At 40.9% G+C, this 26223-nt stretch overlaps 1 protein-coding gene across 5 annotated transcripts in view; it reads left to right on the plus strand.

Annotated features, from left to right (window-relative positions):
• The first annotated feature begins 248 nt into the window (after positions 1-248).
• Positions 249-26223, plus strand: part of tanc1b (tetratricopeptide repeat, ankyrin repeat and coiled-coil containing 1b) — a 93159-nt gene continuing 67184 nt past the window's right edge. For 3 of the 5 annotated variants that reach the window (XM_080038060.1, XM_080038061.1, XM_080038063.1), the window contains exons 1-2: positions 284-344; positions 9943-10025. In XM_080038060.1, coding sequence (XP_079894186.1) covers positions 331-344; positions 9943-10025 — 97 coding nt within the window. In that variant the 5' untranslated portion in view covers positions 284-330. Of the gene's footprint in view, positions 345-9931; positions 10026-26223 lie in introns of all 5 variants that reach the window. The other 2 variants (XM_080038062.1, XM_080038064.1) reach the window with 1 other exon arrangement.

The following is a 26223-nucleotide window of genomic DNA, read 5'->3' on the forward strand; positions in this document are numbered from 1 at the left end:
TTGTCCTAATGCATGTATCTTGCATCTCTGGCATACTTTCGTGTCCATGAGGCATGCACAGAGAAATGAGTGAGAGGTGGAAGAAGAGGAGGAGGAGGAGGAAGAAAGAGGGCTAGTTTGTCTTCCCCTGCCCTCTGCTGTGGATGTGCTTTCCTCCATTCGTCCCTTCCAGATGATGACCTCATGCTTTGAGGAGGAGGAGCCCGCCCCGGTGAGCAGACCTACCTACCTTGGCGGATCAAGTTGGGACGTTGGGAGTTCGTGTGGAGATAACTGCTGGAAAGACTTGGGGGAAACTTTTTTCTTGTTGTTGTTGGTATTTTCATACCCATGACATTTATCAGGTAAGACTTCAACATAATAGCCTGCATACTGAACTCACGAGCCGGCTGTTTCGACGTAGTTTTGCCTGAAGGGTGTCGGTCCGCCTGGCTCAGGAGAGAAGAGAGAAGTTGTGGAGAGTTTTAGGGGCAGTTTGGTGGGAGGAATGTCGGGGCATGTCCCATTGAGCAGCCGTCAAAAAACGAAACCCCAATAGGAATGACAGCACTGTGTTTTATATTCCCGCTCCTTGGGGTTATTTCGCCTTTGTGCTTGAGTTATTTAACTGTGTCGCTACTTTATTTAACGCTATGTTACCGTTAGTTAAGCTAGTTGGCTAGGCTACAGTAGCTGAACACTTGCTAGGTGAACTCAAAGTGTCCCTTCAGGACACGTTTTGGTTAGGCGTGAACTGGGAGGACATGCAATGCTTTACACTTGTTTTTGGGACTATGGTTGCGTTTGAACACTATTGGTAAACATTGTTTTGAAAAGTGTCAAATAATAGGCTACGCACCTAAGATAGGCTGTGGTGAATTAACCTCAATAAAAAAAAATATTTTACTTGAAACAGAAGTTACAGCCATGTAGGATGTTCTGCAGCGACATGTTGGAGACTAATTGAACATTTATGGTATATTAATCTATAGAACACAAACAATAAACTATTTTTGTAATCAATAAACTGTTTAGTGTATTTACATTAAAACAATTAAAATACACTATTTCCAGAGCCATGGAACCACCCAAAATATTAAATGAATAATCATGTTACACTGAGAAAATTGAAAAGAAATCCTCATATTTGAGAGGTTAAAACCAGGGATATTGAAATGATGCATGATATTTGAAACGTAAAATTATTAACTAATCAAGAAACTATTTTCCGCTATTTTAAAGATTGACAAAATGTATAAAAGAATAATCAGCAGTTGCCTAGCAAGTTGCTAAGCACTGTAGAAGAAGGTAATGCTTATTCTGGAGTCACATCTTGCTCACTGGGATGCAGATGTTTTACAAAAAAAGGTTCATTGCTCTTCTTAAAAACTGTGTGGTCTCGTTTGATGCCCGATGCTACTCTGTATTTTGTGATTGGATGTGGTGGTTTTCAAACCAGAACCCAACCCAGATATAGAAGAAGGCTCAAGGCATGAGGCACTGTAATCTTGGGTCGCCCAGTACCCACATACATTGAGTCATTGAAGTTTGACCGTTGGCTGTGTTACACGCTGTTTGCAGCATATTTTTAAACAGAGGAGGAATCCCCTTGCAATCTCGACCAGGTGTTTGGAGAATCAAAGCCCTATTTCCGTTCCCTTTTGAGAAATCTTGTGTAAATGTCAGGATCATGCAGCTTTGATCGTTGTGTTGACGAAGTCATCGATTCAACCCGCTCTCGGAACAAGTGTTTGCCAAGTCTTCTTAAGGTCATGCATAACCTCCGCCTTTTCTTCTTTTTCCAGAACCTGCCAAGAGATTTGTTATTTCCTGTTTCTGAGGTCTCAAACTAGCTCCGAGGGCAATTCCAATGTATAGAGACAGTTTCCATTTCAAACTCTCAACAGGTGGAACAGGCTTTTGCTGCTGCTGACTGACACTCATTCCGACTGGCAGTTAACCTGCTGGGAGATAGTCATTATTTACTTTCCAACATGATTTTTTTTGGCAATTTTTAAGCCGATTGTGGAACCATTACAATGGATTTGCATGCCTTCATGCCAAACCCACAGCTACCCCAAATTGTCTTATCAACTGCAGCGTTGTGAGATGTTTGCACTACAGAGAGAGAGAGAGAGAGCGCTCCTATTATTGAAAGTGCCATAAGAGTCTGCCTCCCGGAGCCCGGTTCCCATGGTCCCTGGCCAGTTGGCCAGTAACAGATGCTGGCATCATCAGGGTCACATTGTTATAGCTGAGGAGGGAAAGTTATTTGAGCCATTGACCAGAGAGACAGCAGCACACATACTGAGTCGTTGATGATAATGATGAAGAGTTTGTACGTTTGAATAGGCCTACTCTCATTGCTGGAGGCTGGAGCACATGGTTCCAGGAGGAAAAGACAGATTTGTTTTTCTTTTTGAGATTTGTTGGGTTCAGTGCCCCAATTCAGTTTATAGCTTTACTGAGATTGTTTTTGGATGAATCTCCTGAATGTTGTGGTGTGGGATTCCAGGATTAGATCTCATGAAGTAACCCTTACCACATAAGCACCAATGTACAATGTCCCACACCTTTCTTCAGGTGTGTTACGAAGAACACCCTTTAGCTAAACTGTGCATTATCTTGCTTAGCTATCATTCCAAACTTTGGTAGGTTTGTTGTAATCTTCATGACATTTGGGATTTTAAAATTGAATTCAAAAACGCTTCAGTACCATTATCTTTCTGGTCATCAAGGGAAATCTCAAGGTAGCAATCTTCTGATATTTAAATGTAAGAGATTGTAAGTGAGTTTGTTTGCCGACATGGCACTATGTTTTCAGGCTCGAGACATACAATCACATTGCGGAAGCCGTTCCCATCGACAACGCTAACAGGGAGAATATCCCCGGTTATTATTTGAGCAGTCAAATCCCGGAGTTCTTCTGCGCGGCGGCTCACTCGCTCACTGACGAGATCTCACGGTGAAACGTTGCTTTGCTCGGACTAGGCTTTGTGTGTTTCTAAGGTGATTTAACATCATAGTCTTAGACAAGCGTTTACCTTATGCTGCGTATTTTGCACTGCATTGTTTTTTATCAATAGTTTGAAAAAATGGTCCCAAACCGGACTCTTATGTGAACCTGACACTTCATGCAGAAGTGACGCTCCTGCAGCGTGCTCACGGCCAGACGTGAACCCGCCTACTGTGACATCTCCCATTAAAGAAACCGACATAACCCCCTGATCATCGGGGTTCTATTTTTAAAGTCGACTTGAGTGGAAAACCGGTCATTGGGTCGACACATTCACATCCCTAATGCATATGGAGAAAGTGATAAACGCCTACCACACCACAAAGACTGATCAGACCTTCATCTCTTATTTTCCCTTATGTTTGACCATGACTTCTGCAGGTGAACTATTCATTAAACTGTCCAAATTCAAGAATAAAAACAATCATCTCAAACTGGACTTTAAAATACTGGCCGACTCGTTCCACATACAGTACTTTCAGTTGTATTCTCCAAATTCAATATGTTTGCCTGGTTTTATATTATGTGTATGAGCAATATCAACATTCATTAACTAAAAGAAAAATAAGCAAATCTAAATGGAATATCTATACTGTATTATAATTATTGACACTAAATTATGAAGACAAAAAAAGTGTGTGCAGGCCAGAGCCAGTGAAAATATACAAGGGGCTAGTAAAACTCGGATCCTGAAAAAAAAGGTATGTTGAACCCTGAAGTGATCTTCATAATGTGTATTATAAGTGGGATGTATAGGTCACGACCAGGGTGGGCGTATAGACGTATACCCCCACATAATAAATGAATAATCTACCTGTAGATTATTCATTGATATCATTCAGATTGAATAGAAAGCAACTTAACACCAACCTTTAGGTGAGGAAAACAAGACACAATTCAAACAAGAACTAATGACTTAGCTCGTCCTAACAGAGAAACAGGCTAAGAATAAACTGCTACTCCAAATTTGTAGAGTGGCCGTTTATTCTATTCAGTTTATCGTTATATAGCTGCAGAAGTGGTAGCGGTGGCCTCTTATCTGCAACGTGCTGTAGTGTGCACTGGCTAAGTAGGCCTAATGTTTCATTAAAAGAGTCTGTGGTGGATTGAAGTCCAGTTTTATTGCAGGAATCCTTACAATTATAATATCATCTAAGACACTTATTCATTTGTATGTGACCCTAGTCCGACCAACAAATCCCACAGTGGTTTGCAGGAACTTCCTGTGGACTTTAAACACTTCTTGTTAATGTTTCACCCTTAATTAAACACTCGGCTCCCTGGGAGGCAAATGTCAAACTGAGTGCAAGCGACAACGTTCCAGTTTTATTTATTTTGTCTCCATTTTTACTCTAAATGTTCATTAACATTTGATTGCTATGGCCCATTGGTAATTGAGTGGTAAAGTTTAATCGGCAGTGATAGAAGGAGTTAATGACTGGAAATCAAATGATGATCGGATGATTGTTGTTGCTCAGCGTGCAGTTAAAGCTGCGTGCGTGTGTGTGTGTGTGTGGGAAACTGTAATTGTTGTGGAAACACTTCTAACCAATTTGACAGAAAAGGAAGGCTAAGAAGGCAGACACGTTAACTCATCTGTATGTGTTACACTCTAACCTTTCCAGTTAAATTACTTAGGGTTAAATATAAGCCTATAGTTACCCAAGTATATATTTCAATCTGTGTGTAGCAGGGATTGTGATATTTATTTGTTTAGGATGTGCAATGTCTTCTTATCTTATTCCTACACTTTACTTTCAGGTTAAGTAAGTTCCCAGAGCCTGGGGTCATGTCACTGTACTTTTAGAGAGCAATAATGTCTCTTTAAAACATGCCTTGACACTTCTAGATACACACTGCAGAAAAAAGGAAATAAGAGACACAACCTTTCTCTGGTTGACACTGCTGAGACCAGCGTGTAGGCCTGTCGGTGAATTTGTCATATTAGACAAGTGGCTTCAGTCTTTCCCAAATTCCCATGGCAGTCTAATCACTGGATCAGACTTCTTATCCTTTTTAAATTCACACTGAGCCATGTGGTCTGAGTCTTCCTCAATAAGAAAGGATCTGGCGCTGCCCCAGGCTAGAACTTTGGATCTGCCCGTGTCTGTGATGGGATAATATGAATTCCCTCTAGGTAAAGGCAAATAATCGCAGAGGATTTGAAGTGAATTACTAGACTGTTTTCTCAGCGTTTACTTTTGATCTAAATTATTTCTTATATTCTTTGATGAGTTAACTTCACAAGCATGTTTACAATCATGTGCACCACCAACTCATGTCATGCCTATATTGCAAAAAGTTTAATAGGAAGTGGAACCTATACCAACTTTTTGAGGCACTCTGGTTCAATCGTAGGCCTTTCTTGGTACTTTCTGGAGGCCCTGGTGGCTCTGTTTACTTTGCCGACTGGTCAAACATAAGCCTTTACATACAAATGGCAACCAGAGAGCACTGGTCAGATAATAGAGGCTGGTTTTAGTATTATAAGTTAAACATTGTCTGTACGCTTTAAGGTCAGCAATTATTTTTCCAAAACAATTCTCTCTTTTTTTTTTTTAATAAATAAGATGAAGGTCTACTTCCATTGCCTGGGCTGTGCAGGAAGCACTTGAGTCACACAGTTAGACAAGTTGCATAAAAATGTCTGTTCTTTTGTTATTTCCCTTCCACTCATGTGAGTGTGAATAACAACCTATGCTTACAATGGCCGACACGGAGACTATGCTGTCCGCCATACCAACTCCCTACACTTCCTCCTTTATGGGTTTGTTAGTTAACTTCCCATTGTTTATGGACCACTTGAACTCACCGTCCAGGCCTGGCCTGTTTCCTACTCTCAGGGAATGGACAACAAAAAGAATAGATAATTATAGAGTTCGCAGGAGGAATATCTGAGAACTCCTAGGCGGTGTTTAATAAACCAACTTGAAGGTCAGCCCATGGTGAGAATGTCCACGTTGCCATGACAACAGTGGGCAAATCTGAGAGTGATCATTCATGTAGAATCCGTTGATGAAGAGAGCTGGCAGGGTGTTTCATCAGACAAGAGACGAACGCACAGGGTGGAAAATAAATGTTTGCTGCAATCCTGTAGCCTAAGGGTTGCTCTCTCTATTGTTTGCCACCCAACAGAGGACAAAGCAGGTTTTAACTCAACCTATGTGAAATGCTTCCCTGCCAGAGGCAATTGGGTCAAACAATCCTATTTCCATTCTATATATAGTTGTCTTCTCAGGTGACTGTGGTCTAGCCAGATGGCCCCATTAACCACATGTTACACCAGCATTGTGTAGGTGAGGATCTTTTCTTCCTAACACCCTGTATGGATTTGAACTCTATCAAGTCAGGACTGACCTGGAAAACACATATGTTGATAACCTGAGGCAGCCCATAACCACCTTGGTTTCCAATTTCTCTTCTGTGAAAGGAAAGCGTCTCCACATTGTAACCTAGACTGGAGTGGTTTTTATTAATGCCTTGAGCTGTTATATAAGTGCACATGTGAAGGTCATACAGGTCACCTATGCTTGGTTGAACATGTTGGATGTGGACCACTAGTTTTGGGAATGTCCTAAAATCTTCACTTTCTGGCAGAAGATCCACACAGAGCTAGAATCTGTATTTGAGACTAAAATTTATTTGAATTGGGACAAACTACTTTTTGGTTTAATTCATTCAATCTCTACAAATTATCAAACAAAATATCTCTTTGGAATTCTTAGTATAGCTGCCAGGAAAGCAATCGCAAGGAAATGGCTAAGACCAGGCATCCCATCTTTAGAAGACTGGTATGATATAATCCACGATATATTTGTAATGGAAAGAATAACGTTCTCCGTGAGGCTCCAGCAGAGCAAATTTGAAAAAATATGGGAAAAGTGGAAGAGATATATCTCCCAGAAACGACCTTCTTTTGTCTGTCTGATTGATCTGATCTGTTGTCTTTGGGTTTTTTATTAATTTTTTCTTTTATGTGTCTTGTTTCTCTTTTTAGCTTTCAAGTACAACCCCTGCTGTACTTCTTATCTTATTCTACATTTTTGAAACTCAAACCACCCCCTGTTCTTTTTGTTCTTTTTATTGTCTCTATATAAAAAAAGAAGGATGGAGCAGTGTATATTTTGCATTAAGATGATTCTAAACTGTGTATACAAATGTTTCTCCAAATAAAGATAATAAAAAAGAGCATGTTGGATGTGGGAAAACATAATTAAAGCAGAAATAAGCAATGTTTGTTAATATACGTTTGAAATTGCTCTTTATTCATACAGCAATCAACAGTGTACGCAGTTCATAAAACGGGAACACTGTTGACTGTTGAACAGAAGAGAGAAAGCTATAAGAGGCGGGTCTCTCTGTCCGTTAACGCATATAGACTGTCGGAGAGCTGAATGTTTACCCAGCTACAATGGAAACAATTAAAAAGCATTCCCAATGTTTGTTTAATGCCAATCACTGTCTTTGCATCTGTAGACAAAATGTTGTTTTTTGTCAATTCAGTCAGTGTGTGTCCACTCAAGACCAGTGAGCCACTGCGGGGCTTTAGTGCTCTGTTTTAATATTGATTGGCCCCTTCTAGGGGTACATGCTTTGAGGCTGACATCCATCCTTGCCAGTTGTCATTCCATGGTATAGCTGCAATTTGTGTATGTAAAGTGTTACGAGTCATTGTATTGACTGTGTTGCATGCAATACAGTGAAATCGCGGTCTAATTGTCCTACTGGCAAGAATCTGTCTTGTGGGGTAAACTATCACTTTTAGTACATTGCACTGGGTCTATATCATAGTTTTTATGGTTTCTATTTCATTGTTAAATCAGTATTATGGATCAAATTTGACTGTGGTTAATTGCTGAGGATCTAGTGTCTCAATTCCGTAGTGGGTACTGTCTGACTGCTGTTATCTGGTTGCTGTGATGGGGGAGGTGGGATGGAAGGAATTTGTCATGTTGGCTTTTGGAGTTCTAAGCGGGCGTTTCTCATTTCCTATGGGTTAACCTGGGTGATGTTTATTGTTACTGTGGAGATGAGCAGCCAGCTCCCACACAGCAGCAAGCAGTCCCACTAACCAAGCCAAGCCATTGTAATCAACTGTACCCTGCCATGCAGAACTTCACAATGCAATACAGATAGACAGTTCTCAGATCTGTGATGTCTATATCTATCCTAATGTGTGGACATATTGTTTGCTCGAGTGAAAGTTGTGTTAAAATATAAAGGAATGTTTATGAGACACTTTTCCACTATATATTAGATCATATTAGAGAGAGGTACACTGTAGACTTGAATCAGCCAGTGCAGCATGTTCTTTGGCACACAAAAGGATGGATCCTGAGAAGTTCACTGCAGAAATTGTTGGGCAGCCTCCAGGTGACCGTAGTAACTGTCACAATATAACAGCAGGAGCGATTTGCAAAAGTAGCACATGACTTTGTGAAATCTCCAAGTGACTTATCATATGGGTTGAGTTCGGCCAAATGGATCAATGGATCTGACAACTGAAATTACATCAACTGAGCAGACACTTTAGCATCATCTTTGTTATGTAAGCCTCACGTGTAAGATGAGGTGTTACCTTAAAGCACCTGCCTTTCTGATCTGATGGTGTAGGTTTGATGTTTGTTTTGTTTCCCAGAATGAAACTAGTTATTCCGCTGGGGGGAAAAAAATTGTCTAGGAAAGAATCATGAATTTCCAGTCCTAGTTTCTGTGTGTGTCTCTGTGTGTGCGTGCTTGCATGCATGTGTGTGTTTTCCTTTGTTACTTTGGTAATGAAAGTTTAATGCAGTCACCATGTGCTACCTTTTAAACTGCATTCATAATAGTGATTTGAAATGTTTGCTTCGCTGAATGAAAACCCATGGAAAGTATATCTTTTTTGACAAGTCAAGGCCGAGTTGAGATGAAGAGGCTCATCAGGGATTTGCGCCCTACACCTCCACCTCCCATAACTGATTCAGAGGATGGAGGTTCTACCTTCACAATGTTTCATCTGACACAATAAAGAATGAATAAGGGGAAGATCAATAGCCTCTCTCACAGAAGCAGTAAGAGGATATTTAAAGCCTGGCTGCTGGGGCTGAGAACTCAGTGCAACTTGGGCTGTGTGTTTGTTTTGCAGAAGGCATTCCCTTATTTGGTTGAAACCATTATTTTCTCTTCATTGGAAAGTTTGCTGTGCGGCTATTAATAAACAGTAAGGTATCCTGCAGCAAGCAAGCAACCAAAGATCCCCCACAATTAAGTGCTGCAGCTGCTGTGTACTTTAGTTATGTATGTTTTTATCATTGTCCACCTGCATAACGATTATAAATAATTCCAAAGTAAACAAGCCCTTCCAAACTGGACCCTGAGTTCATGTCATAGCGTTTAACTCTAAAGATTCAAAATGCACACCAGCTTGACAAAAACCATGGAAAGCAGTAGTTGCAACACCCAAGTTCAGCCACATAGCATCAATTACATGTGGAATTTAGGGCCTTTGAAAGGGTGTTTTCCCCGCATAACAAGATAGCAGCAGAACTCGTCCCTTTTTTGTTTAAATATTAGAGCATTCTTTCCATGCACGCTCACTGATGACCTGCAGGATTGGGAGTGCTGTGGGAAAACTCCCAGGCGGGTGCCAGCTAAGCAGAATGAAATGCGGATGTGCACTGTTTTTGCTATTGCTATGTTAGGTTTTCGAGGACACATTTTGTATCATTTAATTAGTTCTGGGAAGAGGAAAAAAGGGCTTGAATGTGTAGGTGTTTGAATGGTTTTCTGTTTGCAGGTGAAAGGAGAGAATGACATACGTTATGTCCCATGAATAGAAATACACCTGTTCTATGTTACTGGATAATGTGCAGGGTTTATGTTGACTGACTATTTGCATTTCTGTCGTCTTGTCTTGGCTGTGTGTGGCTGAATCTTTTTGTTTTCTTTCCCCCCCAGGGGCCTTACAGAGAGGATTCCAAGAATCTTGCCATGTTCAAGGCGGTGTTGAAGAAGAACAGAGATGGAGGCAAGGGGAATAAGAAGGATTCAGGTATGTGGAAGATGAGAAGAAAAAATGGCAAGCTAGGTTTCAGGAAAAAAAATACCCATAGACTTACATCTCTGTTTTTTATGTCTGGTTGGTGTGGATTACAACTGTTTATGCTCACGCGCCCCACACACATCCTGCGTCTACCTCTGGAGCGCGTCGCCTTACCTTACTGCTGCCTCTCTCGGACTTTTCTCGGACACACATGCAACGTCTCAGCAGCTGCTGCTGCTTGTTGGAAGTTTTATTTTGAAGGGGACACACCAGGAAATGGTGAAACTACAGCGAAAGCTGCCAGTATGAAGTCAATATGACTCTCAGCAGAGTATTTCAAAAATCACTTTACTGATTTATACGGGAGAGAGAGAGGGGGGTGTGGTCGGGGAAGAAGAAGGCCGTAGACACAGATAGAGCAACGGAAAACTGTTGCGCTCATCATGATCTTTTTTATTTCTTCACTATATTGGATCTCTATATGTGTCATTTATCCAAAAATGAAATGCCAGAACTAATTGAAAATTAGGTTTTGAATCCCTCGGATTTTGATTGCACAATTACATCGTGAAATAAAGGGATTATTTGCGTATACGACTGAGGGATGTTTTATTTTGAAATAAACACACCGGGTAAACGTGTAACTAGAGTGAATGCTGCTGGTATGACTGTCAGCAGAGTATTTCTCTATCAGTTAAAGCACAGAGACGCGAGAGAGACGCGCTGCTCTCAGAAAAAAATAGGCGAGCCTCCTGAGGTGAAGGGGAGCGGCGCTGCAGACGTGCCTCCGACGCGCCTCAGCAGTGCGTCTGAGGTTGGATGTGTGCTCGCTCTACGTTGATTTCACAGTCTGTGACCAAAAGTCAGACGCAGACGCGAGGTAGACGCGCAGTAGAGGTAGGATGTGTGTGGGGCGCGTTATACACTACAGTATATGCTACGGGGGACACAGCCCAGCACCTGCCCACTGCATCTCAAAAATCATCATAGAAACATTGGGACATGCATAACAATTAACCTTCCATCTTTTTCAAGTTTCATTTCTGAGTGCAGAAACAGACACCACGCCATTGTGTCATAACAGCTGTTTTCTTTTCCTTTGGGAAATCTGTATTTTCCAACATGACTAAACATGAGTCACGCTGAGAAATACAATTGTTGACTTGTCTCGCTTGTTCATACAGCGACCCACCTTTTAATGATTTGTGTTGACACAGCAAATGGCCATTTATGCTTCCACTGCATTTACTAGTCTAGACGTGAATTGCCATCTCAGAACCTGTTCAAACAGCTCATAGGGTTCAATCAGTCAATGTATACAGTATCTACATGTCTCGTAGTTCTGCTCTTTCTGTCTTTGTCTGATCTTTGTTTCACTCCATGCTCAACCGAGAGGGAAAAGCACCTGGTCTGTGTTAAAACATCGATCCTCTCTACAACCCTGCAGTGCAGTACAGAGGGATAATTTAGTATTGTAGGGCTTGTGCTTATTGTTTGCTTTTAAGTTGTTGCAACCTGTCTCACATGCATGAATCACTAAGATAACACAGCTACACACACACACACACACACACACACACACACACACACACACACACACACACACACACACACACACACTCTAATGGTAATCACAAGAGATTCCGTGTATGTGAAGGCAAGGAGCAGCAGAGTTTTATGGCGGGATACAACTCCTTTATCCCAGCCTCACTCCCCCAAGTTGGACCCCCCATCCATCAAGCCAAAGCAGCCCCATCTCTTTCTCATGCTGGGCCAATAAAATCTGGCCACCCCCTTTCTGTTGTTTAGGGCTCTCTAAGACACATGAGAGGTCACAGAGATACAACAGCAAGAAGTGGTCACTATGCCCCACTATTGTTACGGGGAACAAATCTCTTACTGCATATCTCCTGAGACTTTTGAAGAATGAAAGGAATTCTTGTGAGATTGTTGGCAATTAACCTGTATTAAATCTGGAATCAAATTGGTTTCTATATAGCATTACAAATAGTAGGTTTGCTGTGAAAGTGTTACATTTCATATTGTTTTAACTTGTCTGAGAATCTTTGTGTAAATACAGGTCCTTCCGTTATCTGAAATGAGGTTTGTAAGTCAGAGGCCCTGATAGATGGATGAGGCCGGGTTGAGCAAATTGGGCAAGCTGCACTATTGCTAATGGTCTCTCAGACGAGATGGTACCATATTGCCCATAAAATATTTAGCGCACCTTCTGTGAGGCTAGAATAAAGATTTAATTTTTCATCCCAAATGCTTTGGGAAAGAAGTTTGTTTTAAAAATCAAATGTCTATTTGATACAAGTTTCTACCATTTTGAAATTGGATCATGTTGTTGGTTGATACAGCATCAGTGTTGTGTTTGAGAGTGGTGTCAGTAAGGGGGGGAAATGTTTCCCTTTTTTATACTGGACATTTAGTATTGGTATTTATCTTCTGCTTATGGGCCTGTTATTTAAGTATAATCATTTTGTTTTTAGCAGATTGTTTTTGCTGATGAATAAAAAGCAACATAAAATCCTTCCTTTTAAAATCTGTTCAGCAACAAATAATGAAAATCAGTGGGAGGAAAACCTTGATAATTGCATAATTGCAAGATAGCTCCGCATATGTTGCTCATGACATGGTGGCTATGGATTGGAGGCAACTTTAAAGCACTCAAGGAAACTTGGCCCCGGTGCCAGATACCACTACAGTCATTAGCTCTCCTTTGGGATCTCCCCATTGCCAAGACCACAAAAACACACAGTTTGCTAATTTCGTCTCTTCACCATGCGCCTCCTCCTAGGTCCTTCCTCCTCCTCCTCCTCCTCCTCCTCCTCCTCCTCTCTCGCTCTCTACTATACTCAGTCTGTTAGGAATCTGTTTGGAATTGGCCTTTTTAATCCCTTTTAAGTACTCCCTCTTTTATGGTCTGCCACTCCGGAAGTTGGGATGCCAGTTTACTGTGTCTTGTTGCCTTTGATGTAAAACATTTTTTGAGAGAGGTTACATTGCAAGTGGGCTTCACCGGAGTTAATAGATTCAGGACCCCAAGGCACAAGAAGATGATTATATTGTAAAGAATCAAACAGCGTTTTAATTGGTGTTCTCTTTGAGGATACAGGCCCCTCAGATTTTAACTGGCAGTTTCACCTGTGACTTCTTATTAAATCACAGCAGTGTCTGGTTTGTAGTTCATTGCAAAACAAATTGTGGTTTTAAGTTTGTAGAATTGTATTTGTCAGTCTGTTTCATCCTGAACAACAGAGCTCTGAAGTTACAGGTAGAACAGACATAGAGAAGATACCCGGTGCTTGCCAGTGATTCTCCTCTGGATGTAGCCACTACACTCCCTGGAGAGCTCTTTGGTGCAGGGGTGACCCTATAGCAGCAGGCACCCTGAAGAAGGGTGCGACGCATTGGTGCATATTCTTTTTAACTTTTTGCTATGAATCAGTATCAATGATGGTTTTTTAACTTGTTTAGTGCCTTGGTGTTCACACTGTTCTGCTGCCAGCTGGTTGATTATTTCTATATTGATACACTGTGTATAGTAAGTGTAAAGTATTCTGCCTATACTGTCGTAGGGCCCTATGATTTCCGCGATAACGAAAACACGGACGGAATCACGGAATTGGGCAATAAAAACGGAATCTACTGTTTAACACGGAATGTCACGGAATTCGCCATTATTTTGGTGAAATTCAATTTCCAAGGCAAATGGAAACAACACGGTTGAAATTAAAGCAGAACTAGGGAGGAATTTTGGTTTGGCGACATCTAAAGACCAAACTACTGCCGTGAAAAGTAGAGCCTGGCTGCAGGATCGCTAATGCGCAACAGCGCCAAACCCCCTTCACAAATCTGTCTATTCAATGTTTACTTATGAATGTATCCATGTACGTAACTCTGACATGTACATAACTTAATTTATTCTTAATAATATGGTCTGTTTATAAATTCGGCATATGATTAAAGCATCTAGCAGCACGTAATAATGTTAAACGTTTACTGTTTTTAAGTTATTAATGCCACTCGCTCCCGCAGATACACAGCAGAGGGAGGTCTTATATTCAGCCATTGCTAAAGGGAGTGTTGTATTATGGAACGGCCGCTGTGGTACGAAATTCCAGTCTCAACAATGTTTCCTACACGCAATTATAACTCTAGCGTCTACAGCCCGTTGTTTTCATGTAGTGTAACTTGTGTAATGTGTTACATTATTCAGCTGTTGCCTTGATGTCGGCTAACGCTGATGCTAATGATAACTAGCTCTCCGTCGCACAATAGACTGTAGGTTGGTGTTGCAGCCAGCTGTTAGGTGAAGCGCTGTCCCACAGGTAAAAGCCATGGACCTATAAAGCCTGTCCAATATTCACTCTAGTCCAGCTTCTTGAAAAGTTTATAAGGACTTTATTATTTATGTAAAAATAATATTTAATGTTTCACTTGAAGCACAAAATGAATGGCTTTATTTTCTGTTATAGCCTATACCCAACACATTTGTTTTTTCGGTTTTTTTAAGCACAAAAAACAGTGCAATGTTGTGATTTTTAGCCTTATATCTGATTAAATTGTTAGAATATTATTTGTTCGCAATAATTAGACACTCGTTCTGATGACGAAATGAGTGTTAATTGTAAAAAAACGGAAGTCATGAGATTAAAACGGAAAAAACGGAATTTGTGAAAAAATAAAACGGAATTTGGAAAAAAATAAAACGGATTTCATAGGGCCCTACTGTCGCTGCTGTATTGTCAATCAGTATCTGCTCATAATAATGACCCAGAGAAACTGAGAAGATTTGACTCAGCTTTAATTGCTGACTGGGACCGTGTGTGACTGTTTATGCCTCTGGAAGCCGTCAAGCCTAGGCTGCCCACTGGATGAGCTCGACTGCTCAAGGCAGCTGCCAGACATGTGTCTGTATGTTGTGGGTGACACAGTGTTAATCACACTAGCATGCATCACTGTGCACTCCGACAACAGTTTCAGCTGTTTATTCCTCCAACCACACAAACATGCGGACACACACACACACACAAAGCCATGTACACACAAACAAATATACAACAACCACCAGTTGGCAGGACATTTCTTAGTTTGTTTGGCAGTACCGGGATAGAAGCCACTCACACACCTGGCTGCATGGGAGGCAGTAGTCCTGTGGTTGAACTGCCAGCACAGAAAAGGGCGTTTCTACTGCCCTGCTTTAACTCTTAGATTCCCAGCATTGTATCTGGTGTTTATTTTTATTTTTCAAGAGTAAAAAAAACAAGAGTGGAGCACAGGATAAGTGAAATTCTCATGCCTGGAGTTTTCAGTTATCATGGATGCCTGTTTGCCTTTTTGGTAACAACTGCAATGCAATCTGCACCAAAGTCTCATGTTGTTTTTGTGTTCTTTGTCAACTGCAGTGTGGCTTGCAGCTCAAAAGAGAGGGCACTTTACTCTTATCATCCTCAAGGTCTCTCACAGCAGGGGCTGCTTTTTTATCCTTCAGACACATCTATAATGAGGAGCAACTGAGGATAAGCAGCTTTATAGACAAGAACCTCATGTGTTATTGGTTTGCTGCCTCGCAGAATTTTAAAGCTAAAAGGAATGTTTGTGAGGAAGAAGACCCATACACAAATGAATGGTGTGTGTTTAGGTTGGTCAGTGTGAGAGAGAGACCATTAAGCATTGCACTCTGTTGCCTCAGCTGTGGTGGTGACTGGTACATGCTGTTTCTGCAGTTTCTGTGTGTTCCCTGGGTGTTTAGACTTGAAACAGTGATTGTTGCCAAGGTTCAGACAACAGCAGAGTGGGTAAAAAGCAGGATGGTTCGTTGTTGGATTTGTAACAACAAATGGCTGAGCAAAGCACTTGCCTCCTGATATCTGTAATATATTTTCTGTTGTCTATAATATTGTGTATCTCTCTTTGTGGTGAAATAGTGAGATATTGCAGCTGGCATTGCAGAGATTCCTTTCCTGTTTTCTTTATTCTTCCTCTTTCTGCTGCCCTCAGGAGTTTAGCAGCAGGAATTTTTCCTGTTATGGGAATACTTCACTCAATAAACAATAACCACTGGCACTGGGTGGTTATTTGACAATGTCTCAGCTATAGTGTTATTTCCTGGGACCTTTGGAATAAGCGCAAGCTACAGCTTTCTTTCAGCGAACCTTTGTTCAGTAATAAGATGAATCAGTTTAGGAATATCAGTCTCTTGTTGGCTATTAGTAATGGAAATATTTAACCACCAGCCTGTTCCTAAATACTAAAAGACTCACCAGGCTTGCTTTCGCCCTACAATTTACTCTCACCCTTTGGTCTTTTTAATGTGTGCCAACAGCTTTGGCTTCAGAAAAAAGTCAAGTCAAGAAAGAAGAAAAAAGTTGTCTAACTGACAAAGGGTCTGCTTCATGTTACTAATATTGATGACACAGGTTCCTTCAGATCTTTTTTTTTATATATATATATATATATATATATATATTTTATGTCTTCTGCTGGTAGGTGCAGTCTTCCAAAATTCCTGATGAAAATCATTAGACCAGGTGCAGAATATGCACAGTGAACTTTCTCACTGACATACTGTACATGGTGCTGGCCAACCCTTTCCTTCAGACATTAACAAACTCTTCTTATTACACAGTCTGCCCACAGGTTCCAGTGTCAAACTCCCCATGTTAGCCTGGTTCTTCTCCGTGAACAGCTGGGTGGCAGCTTCCTCTTTAGCCATATCTACCGCAGCCATTTTGAGACGCGCCCTCTCCTTGTCCTGTGGCTTGTGAGGGAACTTAAGGAAAAACTCCCTCACAGTGTTTCCTCCGTTGTGGGCGGAAGTTTTAACATTTCCTTTTATTAGAAGAACTGCTGTTCCATCGAGGATAAGAAAATCTGCTCTTTCCATTCATTTGGTGTTGCAAAATGAAAAGGTGTGATGGCTAGACAGACAGCCAGCCAAACAAGATGCACACGGTCAACCACAGGATGTCTAGACCACACATAACATACAGTTAACATACAGTATGGGATCTGTGCAGGACAGATGGACCCCACATAGGTAAAGAGCAACGGAGATGGAGAACGAGGCAAGCAACCACAAGATACATCCTTTGATTAACCATAATAACTAGTGCTCAGACCAGAACCACTGACTCCTTTATCATCAGCTCATGGTTTTCCTTTTTGGGAGACCACTCGTACCGAAAAAAGCCCATGCAGCTATAAAGCCTGGGTGCTTTTAGTTTGGAACTTGTGCTTAACATTCTGTCACAAAAAGATCCTTCAATAAGTTGCACTTAAAAACACCTGATGCCGTTCTTGTAACTTCCATTCAAAAGAAAACTGTGCTGAAATGGCTTTGTGGCCCATGTTTTTTTTTTGCACGCAGTCATGTTTGTCTAGATTTCTATGTCCAGACAGTTGGGGTAGGGTTTAAAATGGCGAGAAAAGAACGCACCTGATCTACAAAGGAGACCATTGAGTGTGCAGACCTACGCGGCTATCAAAGCACTAGAAGCCAGCAGGCAACGATTAGCAGGGCGTTGCACAAACCACATCTTTCACTTACACACAAACACACACACACACGTTCTTGCACAAATACACACACAGCATCACACACATGCACACATATACGCCCACAAACCTCAGGTGTATCCACATTAGACACTCCCTGTCTCTCCTTCTGCAAAGCAAAATAAGGGCTTTTGGGGCAAAGCAGTGAACCTGGTCGACCAGTCTTGCTGTTTTCTGTTTGCATAAACTCTTACAACAAACATTAGGACCTGGCTACATTTTACTTTCACATATCATGACTAAGAACCCATTTTTGGGGAATAAAGTAGGGCAATTTTAACAATAGTTGTTTTACTAACAACCTTGAGAAGAACTTACTTTCTGTTTGTCATGCTTCAAGTTGCTTGACATGAAATTGAAAAACACACAATGATTAGTTTTTCAAGGGGGCGTAAGGCAGCATCGATTTTGGTCGCCAGTCGAATAGCAATTGTTTTGTTATGACTCGAATCCAGAGAAAACTCAAAGTCACACATCAAAGACACAACCTGAAGGCAGCATTACATCAAGTAATCAGTTTTTAAAATATAGCTTGATTATCAGACTGAATTTCACTAATTAGTTATTGACAATATACTGTATATTAGCTTGACACTGTGTTCATTTTAGCAGTGTTTCTGTTTTGGGTGTTGTTGTTTTTTACCCTACCCGATCAATAACAAATAACAAATTATGACATTCCAAGACCGGATGGAAGCTGCGTAGTGCTAGTGGTTGCTAGGTGTTAAAATGTTTCATATTGACCCATAAATATTATGATTTGAGAGTTGTTATTTCTGTATGTCAGAGAAGTTAAGCCCAGTCAGTGGCTTCTGTAGGGGGATATTTTGGAGAAATGCTCCCATGGTTCCCAGACGCACACTGTCTGCTGCGACCACCATCCATTACTCTAATTCCTGCTCTCATGCCATGATAACTGTGACCTTGGAAATGTGTGCACAGCAACGGACAAGATGCCAAACAAATACACGAGGAGGACCTGCTGGAAGCAGGGGTTGATGTCATCTACAGCAGAGTAATGCAATAGTCATACTCCACCCCTTTTCCCAGCCCCCCCCCCTCCCCCCATATATGGGCAGTGGTTTCTTTTGCTACTTCAAAGACAAGGGAAAAAAAACAGTTTTATCAGTTAGCGTGCCAGGGTGTTTTTAGATGGACTTTGAAGGGCCGATAGTGGCTGTCATCATGGCAGTTCATTGGCTGGAGAGATCAGCAGGCTACTGGTTTTTCTAATTAAAGCGTGACCTGCCTGGGCAGACACATTCCTTCTGTCTGATTTTCTGATTTGCTTTCATACCTGCTACATCCCTTTGTCTGTGATCTAAATGAAAACTTGTACAATGGGATGTACTAGTTTTGTATTGTAGACTGATATTTTTCCAAGAGTTTCTATAGGGTTGTGATTTTCTCATCCGTCACCATTTCCCTGTATGCAGACAGCAACACATCCTGTCACAGTGTCTGACTCAGAAAACTCTGTGTGGAAGTCTGTGGAGACCTGTGCTCAGTCTTGGGCTTGAGGGCCTCTCTCTCTCTCTCTCTCTCTCTCGCTCTCTCTCTCTCTCTCTCTCTCTCTCTCTCTCTCTCTCTCTCTCTCTCTCTCTCTCTTTTTCTCTCCTCTACTTTGCTTTGGGCTGCTCTGTTCTGCACTTCTGAACACAGAGGCTCTTTTTCTGTGTGATTGTGCCTGTAGATGAATGTCTTGCCATCCTCAGCTCAGGAGGGTTTGAGACAGGCTGAACTAATGACCTCGGTTCCTTTGTGCAAAGCCTCAAAGGAACTGGGGGTAGTGCTTATTGCAAAGAGCAGCGATTTTGCGTAGAGTGCTCCCTCTCCATATTTACATCTCTTTTAATTTTAGAGGTGGCCTTTTAATATCATTTTATTGAATTATTATTCTTTAACTCTGTAGGCAAAGTTTATTGCAGAAAAGTGGTTAGAGCAGGATAAAGAAAATGGGTTGTAATCTGTTTGAGTTGTGTAAATTTTGTTTATTTTCAGGGGTTAACCTTTTCTTCCATTAGTAATAAATAATAATACAATCAGGATATCATCCACTTGCTAATACTTGATAAAGAAGTTAGACCCATCAAACGAGGCAAATGTGAATTGATTGCACCAATTGACCACAACATGTTTTTGAAGATGGTTCCAAAGCTGCAATATTTGCCCTGGTTCTTGTTTGTTTTTGGGATTAGGCTCTTTAGAGGGATTTTGATGGACAGCCTTTTGTGCTACATCCTCGTTCATTTAATGTGGCTGAACAGGCTGTTGTCCAGGGTTTAGTGGCGTTCTCATGACCTCACCTGGCCCCACAAGACGCTCTGCCTAATGGCCTGTGCTAATTGCAATCCAAATCTCTTGTTAAAACCAGATCTCCTTGGCAACCATAGGACTCCAAACCATATTGCACTTTTGCCTGAAAAAATAAATTCCACTTTTGTTCTAGTTATTTATTTATTTATCCTTTATTTAACCAGGTTAGTATTCACATTGTTAACAGATAGAAGTCAGAAATTGGCTGTGGAACTTTGGAAAGCCTGTAAGGTTGAGAGAAATCTGTCAATGTAGGGGGACAGCTGATAACTCTTGTCCACCTCTCGTCTGGCTTCATTGTGACTCCAGAACTGTGTTGGCATTGTTAAAATGATAAATCATAGTATAAAGCCATCCATCATCCCTCTGTCCTTAGCTTAGACTGTACCAGCTGTTTCTGTGCTTTGTAGAGGACATTGCTGTAATTAACCCCATGTAAATAAAAAGTGTGATATATTATGGTTTCACCTTAGAATAATTAATACATTTAGTGAATTGAATCACCGTACTGTAGCAGTACTTATTTTTCAAGAGCTCACTCATTGAGTTAATACATCATCAGTATGTGTGATTTGAATAGAATCCAAAAATAGATGGATTGTGTTTTGTCAATGTTTGAGCCCTTCTTTACAAGGCCTAAAGTATTATATAGAAAGAATAGGTACTACAGTTAAGTGGAAGGAATATTTTTTACAGTGTGCCCCACTTGCCTAGAGTCTACTACTGAGGTGGCCCTGTGGAGAAACATTCATACTGGGACGTCACACACAATACTGCTAGCATGAATATCAATACATCTCCAGCCAGGACTGTCATAAGTGGATCTGCCCTAATTTATTCCCAAACTATGATGAAACAAGGTCAAGCCCTTCTGGCAATATGGCCACTTGGCTCATTTAAATTTTCATGGTTGGTCAAAAAGCTGCACCAACTTTATTAATTGGGTGAAATTATTGTATCGGTCCCCTAAAGCTGCTGTTATTACAAATTCGTACTGCTCAGATCCTTTTCCATTAGAGCGTGGAACGCGCCAGGGGTGCCCACTGAGCCCCCTTCTATTTGCGTTAGCTATTGAGCCTTTAGCAGAGCTTATTAGAACCATCTCTTCGATTAAGGGGTTTAATGTAAAAGGCAGAGAGCATAAAATCTCACTTTATGCTGATGATGTCTTGTTGTATTTATCCGAGCTAGAGACTAGACTCCCTCGTCTGCTGGAATGCCTACAACAATTTGGACATGTATCAGGTTTTAAGGTGAACCTATCGAAAACTGAGGCAATGCCAATTGGGGCACTAGCGGGTTCTGCCCCACCCACAGGCTTTCCTTTCCATTGGTCCACTAAACAGATAACATATCTTGGCATACAAATTGGCCCCTCACTTCAAAAACTGGTTAACCTTAATCTCAAACCAATAATAAGGCTCATTAGAGAGGACCTAGACAGGTGGGGAGCCTTGCCTGTGTCCTGGTTAGGCAGAATAAGTGTACTTAAAATGAACATACTGCCTAGGTTACTGTATCCCCTGCAGATGTTGCCAACATCAATCCCCAACAGTGTCTTTATAGATCTAGATAGGATGTTTACACAGTTCATCTGGCAGGGCAAAAAGGTCTGAATGAAAATAAGTAAATTACAGAGAGGCAAGGACCAGGGGGGTCTTGGGGTTCCAAACATGCGAATGTACTATTGGGCAGCACAAATGCGATATATGAATGGGCTAACCCAGATGCCACAAATACATGGATTGATATGGAGTCTAGAAATTGTGGTATACTAGCACTAAGAGACTGCCTTTTTGTGAACTATAAAAAAGCAAAACTGGAGGTTCAAAACAACTTCATTGTTCTTAACACATTAAATACATGGAATAAGATTAAGATCTGCTTCAGACTTAAGAACCATTTCTCACTTCTAGCTCCCATTTGGAGAAACCCAGATTTCCCCCCCTCATGCCAAGACTCAGTGTTTAAGCTATGGCACGAAAGGGGCCTTGATCAGCTTGCAAAACTATATGAGGGAAATACGTTTCAGTCATTTGAGGGCTTGAAAAGTAAATACTCCTTACAACAGTCTCATTTCTTTCGCTATTTACAAGTAAGACATTACATACCAAAAAGTTTATATGCTCCAAATTAAAAAATTTTGGAAGAAATTCTCAAACAGCCCATACAGAAGCGATTTATTTCTTATATTATGATGCTTTCAGTTTGAATTCTAATTATCACATCCGAAGGCAATGGCAGATTGATATAGAATGTGAGATTTAAGAGGACTTATGATGCTTTTTGACTTTTATGACCTATAAACGTTGTTATGATGATTCATAGTCATGCTTAACCATACTAAATTATCAAATAATGACTTACATGCATTTCGACGTATTCCCTGCTGACTGTCTGGGGTGTCTGTGCAGAGCACTAGACACTATTCTAGCCAGTCGAGAAGTCACGTGTTCAGAGCGGTCTAACCCTTTGTAACCCTGTGACGTCGCATGTAACCCTGGGACGTCACCACGCGGATGTTTCCATGTATGGTAATGCTGTCACTTCCCTGTTCGCGTCTGCCTCGCGCCCTTATAGGTCCATGCTCGCGCTTCCCGCCACTGAAAGTGTTCCGGAAGGAAGGTAACCAATCACAACGGAGTGGGGTTTGCAGGAGGGGGGGGAGGGTAGCGGAGATGGCCGATGCACAGGCGGAGGGAGCGGAGATTGCCGAAGCACACACACTCAAGTGTTGACAGGACGTGCTGGATCGCCAAAATAAGAGAAAGAGCTTCCCGAAAATCTACATAGTTTTTTGTGATGTGATTCGTGTCAGGTTGCTCTATAGCAGTGTAAAACAAGAAATTAAGACCAGAAAAGTAGTATAATAGGTCCTCTTTAACGAAGATAAATGGGCATCAGTTATAAAAAACACACATACTACAATGAGCTGCAATACTGACAGAGAGACACAATTTAAAATTGTACACAGACTGTATTGCTCAACATTGTTGAGAAGCAGACTGGGTCGAGGCTCTCCTGAATGTATTAAATGCAAATCACATATTGGAACGTATATTCATATGTTTTGGACATGTACAAAGATACAAACATTTTGGGTGAATGTAACGGATGAGATTGTTGCTTTGCTTGGATATAACCTGGAGCTGTCACCCCTTGAGTGTATTCTGGCAGCTAAAGTGGACAATTTTTTATTTATTTATTTATTTATTATTCTTTCGGACAATTCCACACAATACACAATTTTCTCTTGCAAATATTCATACATCATACTTTGTGTTGTCCGAAGGGAGACGGAAGAAGCCAAAGGCTTATCAGGTCCCGCCCCCATAAATGCAAGGAATAATACCAAACTGGTTGGAAAACTGCTATACATAGCAAGAAAGACTATTCTCAAATTCTGGATTTCAGAGGATGCCCCTGGACTGGACGATTGGTATAAAGGGGTATTGAGAGTACTCCCTCTGGAAAAATTGACATACCCCCTTCATGAAAACGCAGAAGGATTTATTGACATATGGCAGCCTGTCTTGGATGTTGTTGACCACTCTGGTCTGACTTTTGCCCTGTAATATTGGAGATTAATTCTATGTGAATGTACATGTCCATTTGGTGGTGTATGTGTTTGTTTTTTGTTATGTCTCTCACATTATTTCTTTTGTTTTGTCTCTCACATTATTTCTTTTGTTTTGTATCTTGATTTTGATGTCTTGTCCCCTGCTGTTTTTGTGTTTTGTTAAAGCAAGCAAAAACTGTAAAATATGGTTCTGTATATATATTCAGTACTTAATGTGACTATTGCCAGAACCTTCAATAAAAAGAAATTAAAAAAAATATATTTAGGTGATATTTCTAGCACTAAAATTAATTGGTGGACTTTTTCTTGAGAACTGCATATGTAGCTTTTTACTTCAAAACATTTTTTTTTTACTCTTGACAACCATTTATTTTCCATTTAAAATTCTAACATACTTACATCCTACCTCTTTCCGTGGCACACACACGTCAACGCTCTTTCTGCATTTTATTTAACTTTGGATCACTGAACTCAGCAGTGACCTTGACACACACATAGTAGATTTGCAAGACCTCACCATTAATAAACTGTTGTGTCTTAAGTCAAAGCTTGTTATTGTGTCTTTTCACAATTATAACACACTTACTCTGCTCTGTATAGACTGTTCTCGGTCAGATCAAGCAGTTCATTAGCTTTAGTAATATACTTTTGCTCCATGAGAATTGTGTAGTTAAAATTAGCTTCACTTGACTTTTTGACTATTTTACACACAGTCTTTTTCCTCTATCAGACCCTTTATTGGCCTTCTTATTGCTCCCAAAAATAAAACATAGTGCAAATGCTGTCTGGCTCATAGTTTTTTTTTCCCATACCCACTTAAATTGGCATTTTATGAAGAGGAATGGGAAATGTCATGGTGTCTGCCCACTACTCCCCTCCTCCTCCTCTTCCTCCACACACACACACACACACACACACACACACACACACACACACACACACACACACACACACACACACACACACACACACACACACACACACACACACACACACACACACACACACACACACACACACACACACACACACACACACACACACACACACACACACACGGCCCTCCCTGTCAGTCTCTCATCCCCTGGGGCCAGTGGGGCAGGCATTCCACGGCTCAGACCACTGCAGAGTGTGCATCAGAGGGAAAGAGAGAGACAGACACTGTCTTGGATTCAAAACGTTTCGTTTTGCTTTGCCTACGGCGTCCTAGCTTTGCATAAAGCAACCAATTTGTTCTCTTTAACAAGTCTATCTGAATTTGAGTTGAGGGTTTGATTGCTGCAGGAGCTGTTACTGACAAGTTAAAACTAAAGACCCAGTTAGTCAGGGGCCACCAGCATAGATGACTTATCATTTCAAACCAGTAGTTGGCAGTCAGAGAGAGTTGATCAGACTTGACAGTTGAAGAGTTAATGGAATTTGATTGCTGTACACAAAATGTTATGGTTGAAGATATGCCCTCATGAGGGATGTGGGCAGTCTGTTAAAGTACTCAACATACAATAACATAAAATAGACATAAGTGAAAAGATTAGAACATAAGGTACCGATGTCAAATTGGTTCCATTTTATTTCCTATGTGCTTTTATTCTTCACCAGAATCAAGCCAGGTGGACAACGATGCACATTGTATGGCCTTGTTGAACAATAAAGTATTCTTTTTTTCAATTAACTAAACTATTGGGTGCATTTTGAACCAGACAAGTGTGCACCTTTTTATAATTTTAGATCTAATTTGTCCTTTATCATCAAAAAACGACTTCTACTAAATCCCCTCCCCCACGCTGTATGCCTTGTTTGGCTCTCTATCCTCTCTGTGGGTTGCTGTGTGTTAACCATGACAGCTTTTGTGAGACTGTCACCCTGGTCTCGGAAGTACACAGGGGATTCACATTGGCACTCAGTCTAGCGGGAGAATTCCCTCTCTGGTGGATTGTCCTATGGTCATTTTGCTTTGTGTGCCGACTGAAAGAATCTGCATTCATTATGGCCTTTCTTTATTTTCTCTGTGGTCCATAACATTAACCAGTGAAAGCTAATAGAGTATTTGTGTGTTGGGATGTGGGTGTGTGTGTGTGTGTGTGTGTTTTGTACGGGGTTTTATTGTGAAAACAGCTTTTCAATCATATACAAGGAATAAAACAGGCTGCAGTGGATAAAACTGCAACAGAAACAACACTATTCTGCTCAACTACTTCAGTCATTCTCTGCATAGTCAGTCTTTACACAAAACTCAAATCATGAGCACTGTGAAAATGTTATCTACGCCTGGGGTTGGGTATTGTTGGAAGTGATTCATCACCAGTGTCAGTATCAGGGTTTTTCCTAGCTCAAAATGAGGGCGGAGTTGGTACCATCCTGTTGTCTCACAAAGCCAGAAGCAAGCTACAGCACCTTCACCATGCCATGGTCAAGCTTACTGTGAAAATGATTGTAATTTTATGAAGGTTTCATGAATTTAACCAACTACCCAGAGATAAAGAGAGAGAAAACCCCACCTGACAGCAACAGAAATAATGGTCGCCTATTTAGCATGGCTAAATAGGTGACCATTCTTATATGCTGTAGAAAGAAGTGAAACTTAACTTTATATGCTATGCAATTATGTAGTCCAGTGAAGTGTATTGAATTACACTGCAGACTGGATTCGGAATCTGTCTAAGGTAGACGGAATGGGCAATTAGACATGCATCATATGTAGATTTCCTGTATAAAAGGTGTAGAAGAGATGCCATTTTAACAGGT

The sequence above is a fragment of the Ammodytes marinus genome (assembly GCF_949987685.1).
Source record: "Ammodytes marinus genome assembly, chromosome: 12".
Taxonomy (NCBI): domain Eukaryota; kingdom Metazoa; phylum Chordata; class Actinopteri; order Uranoscopiformes; family Ammodytidae; genus Ammodytes; species Ammodytes marinus.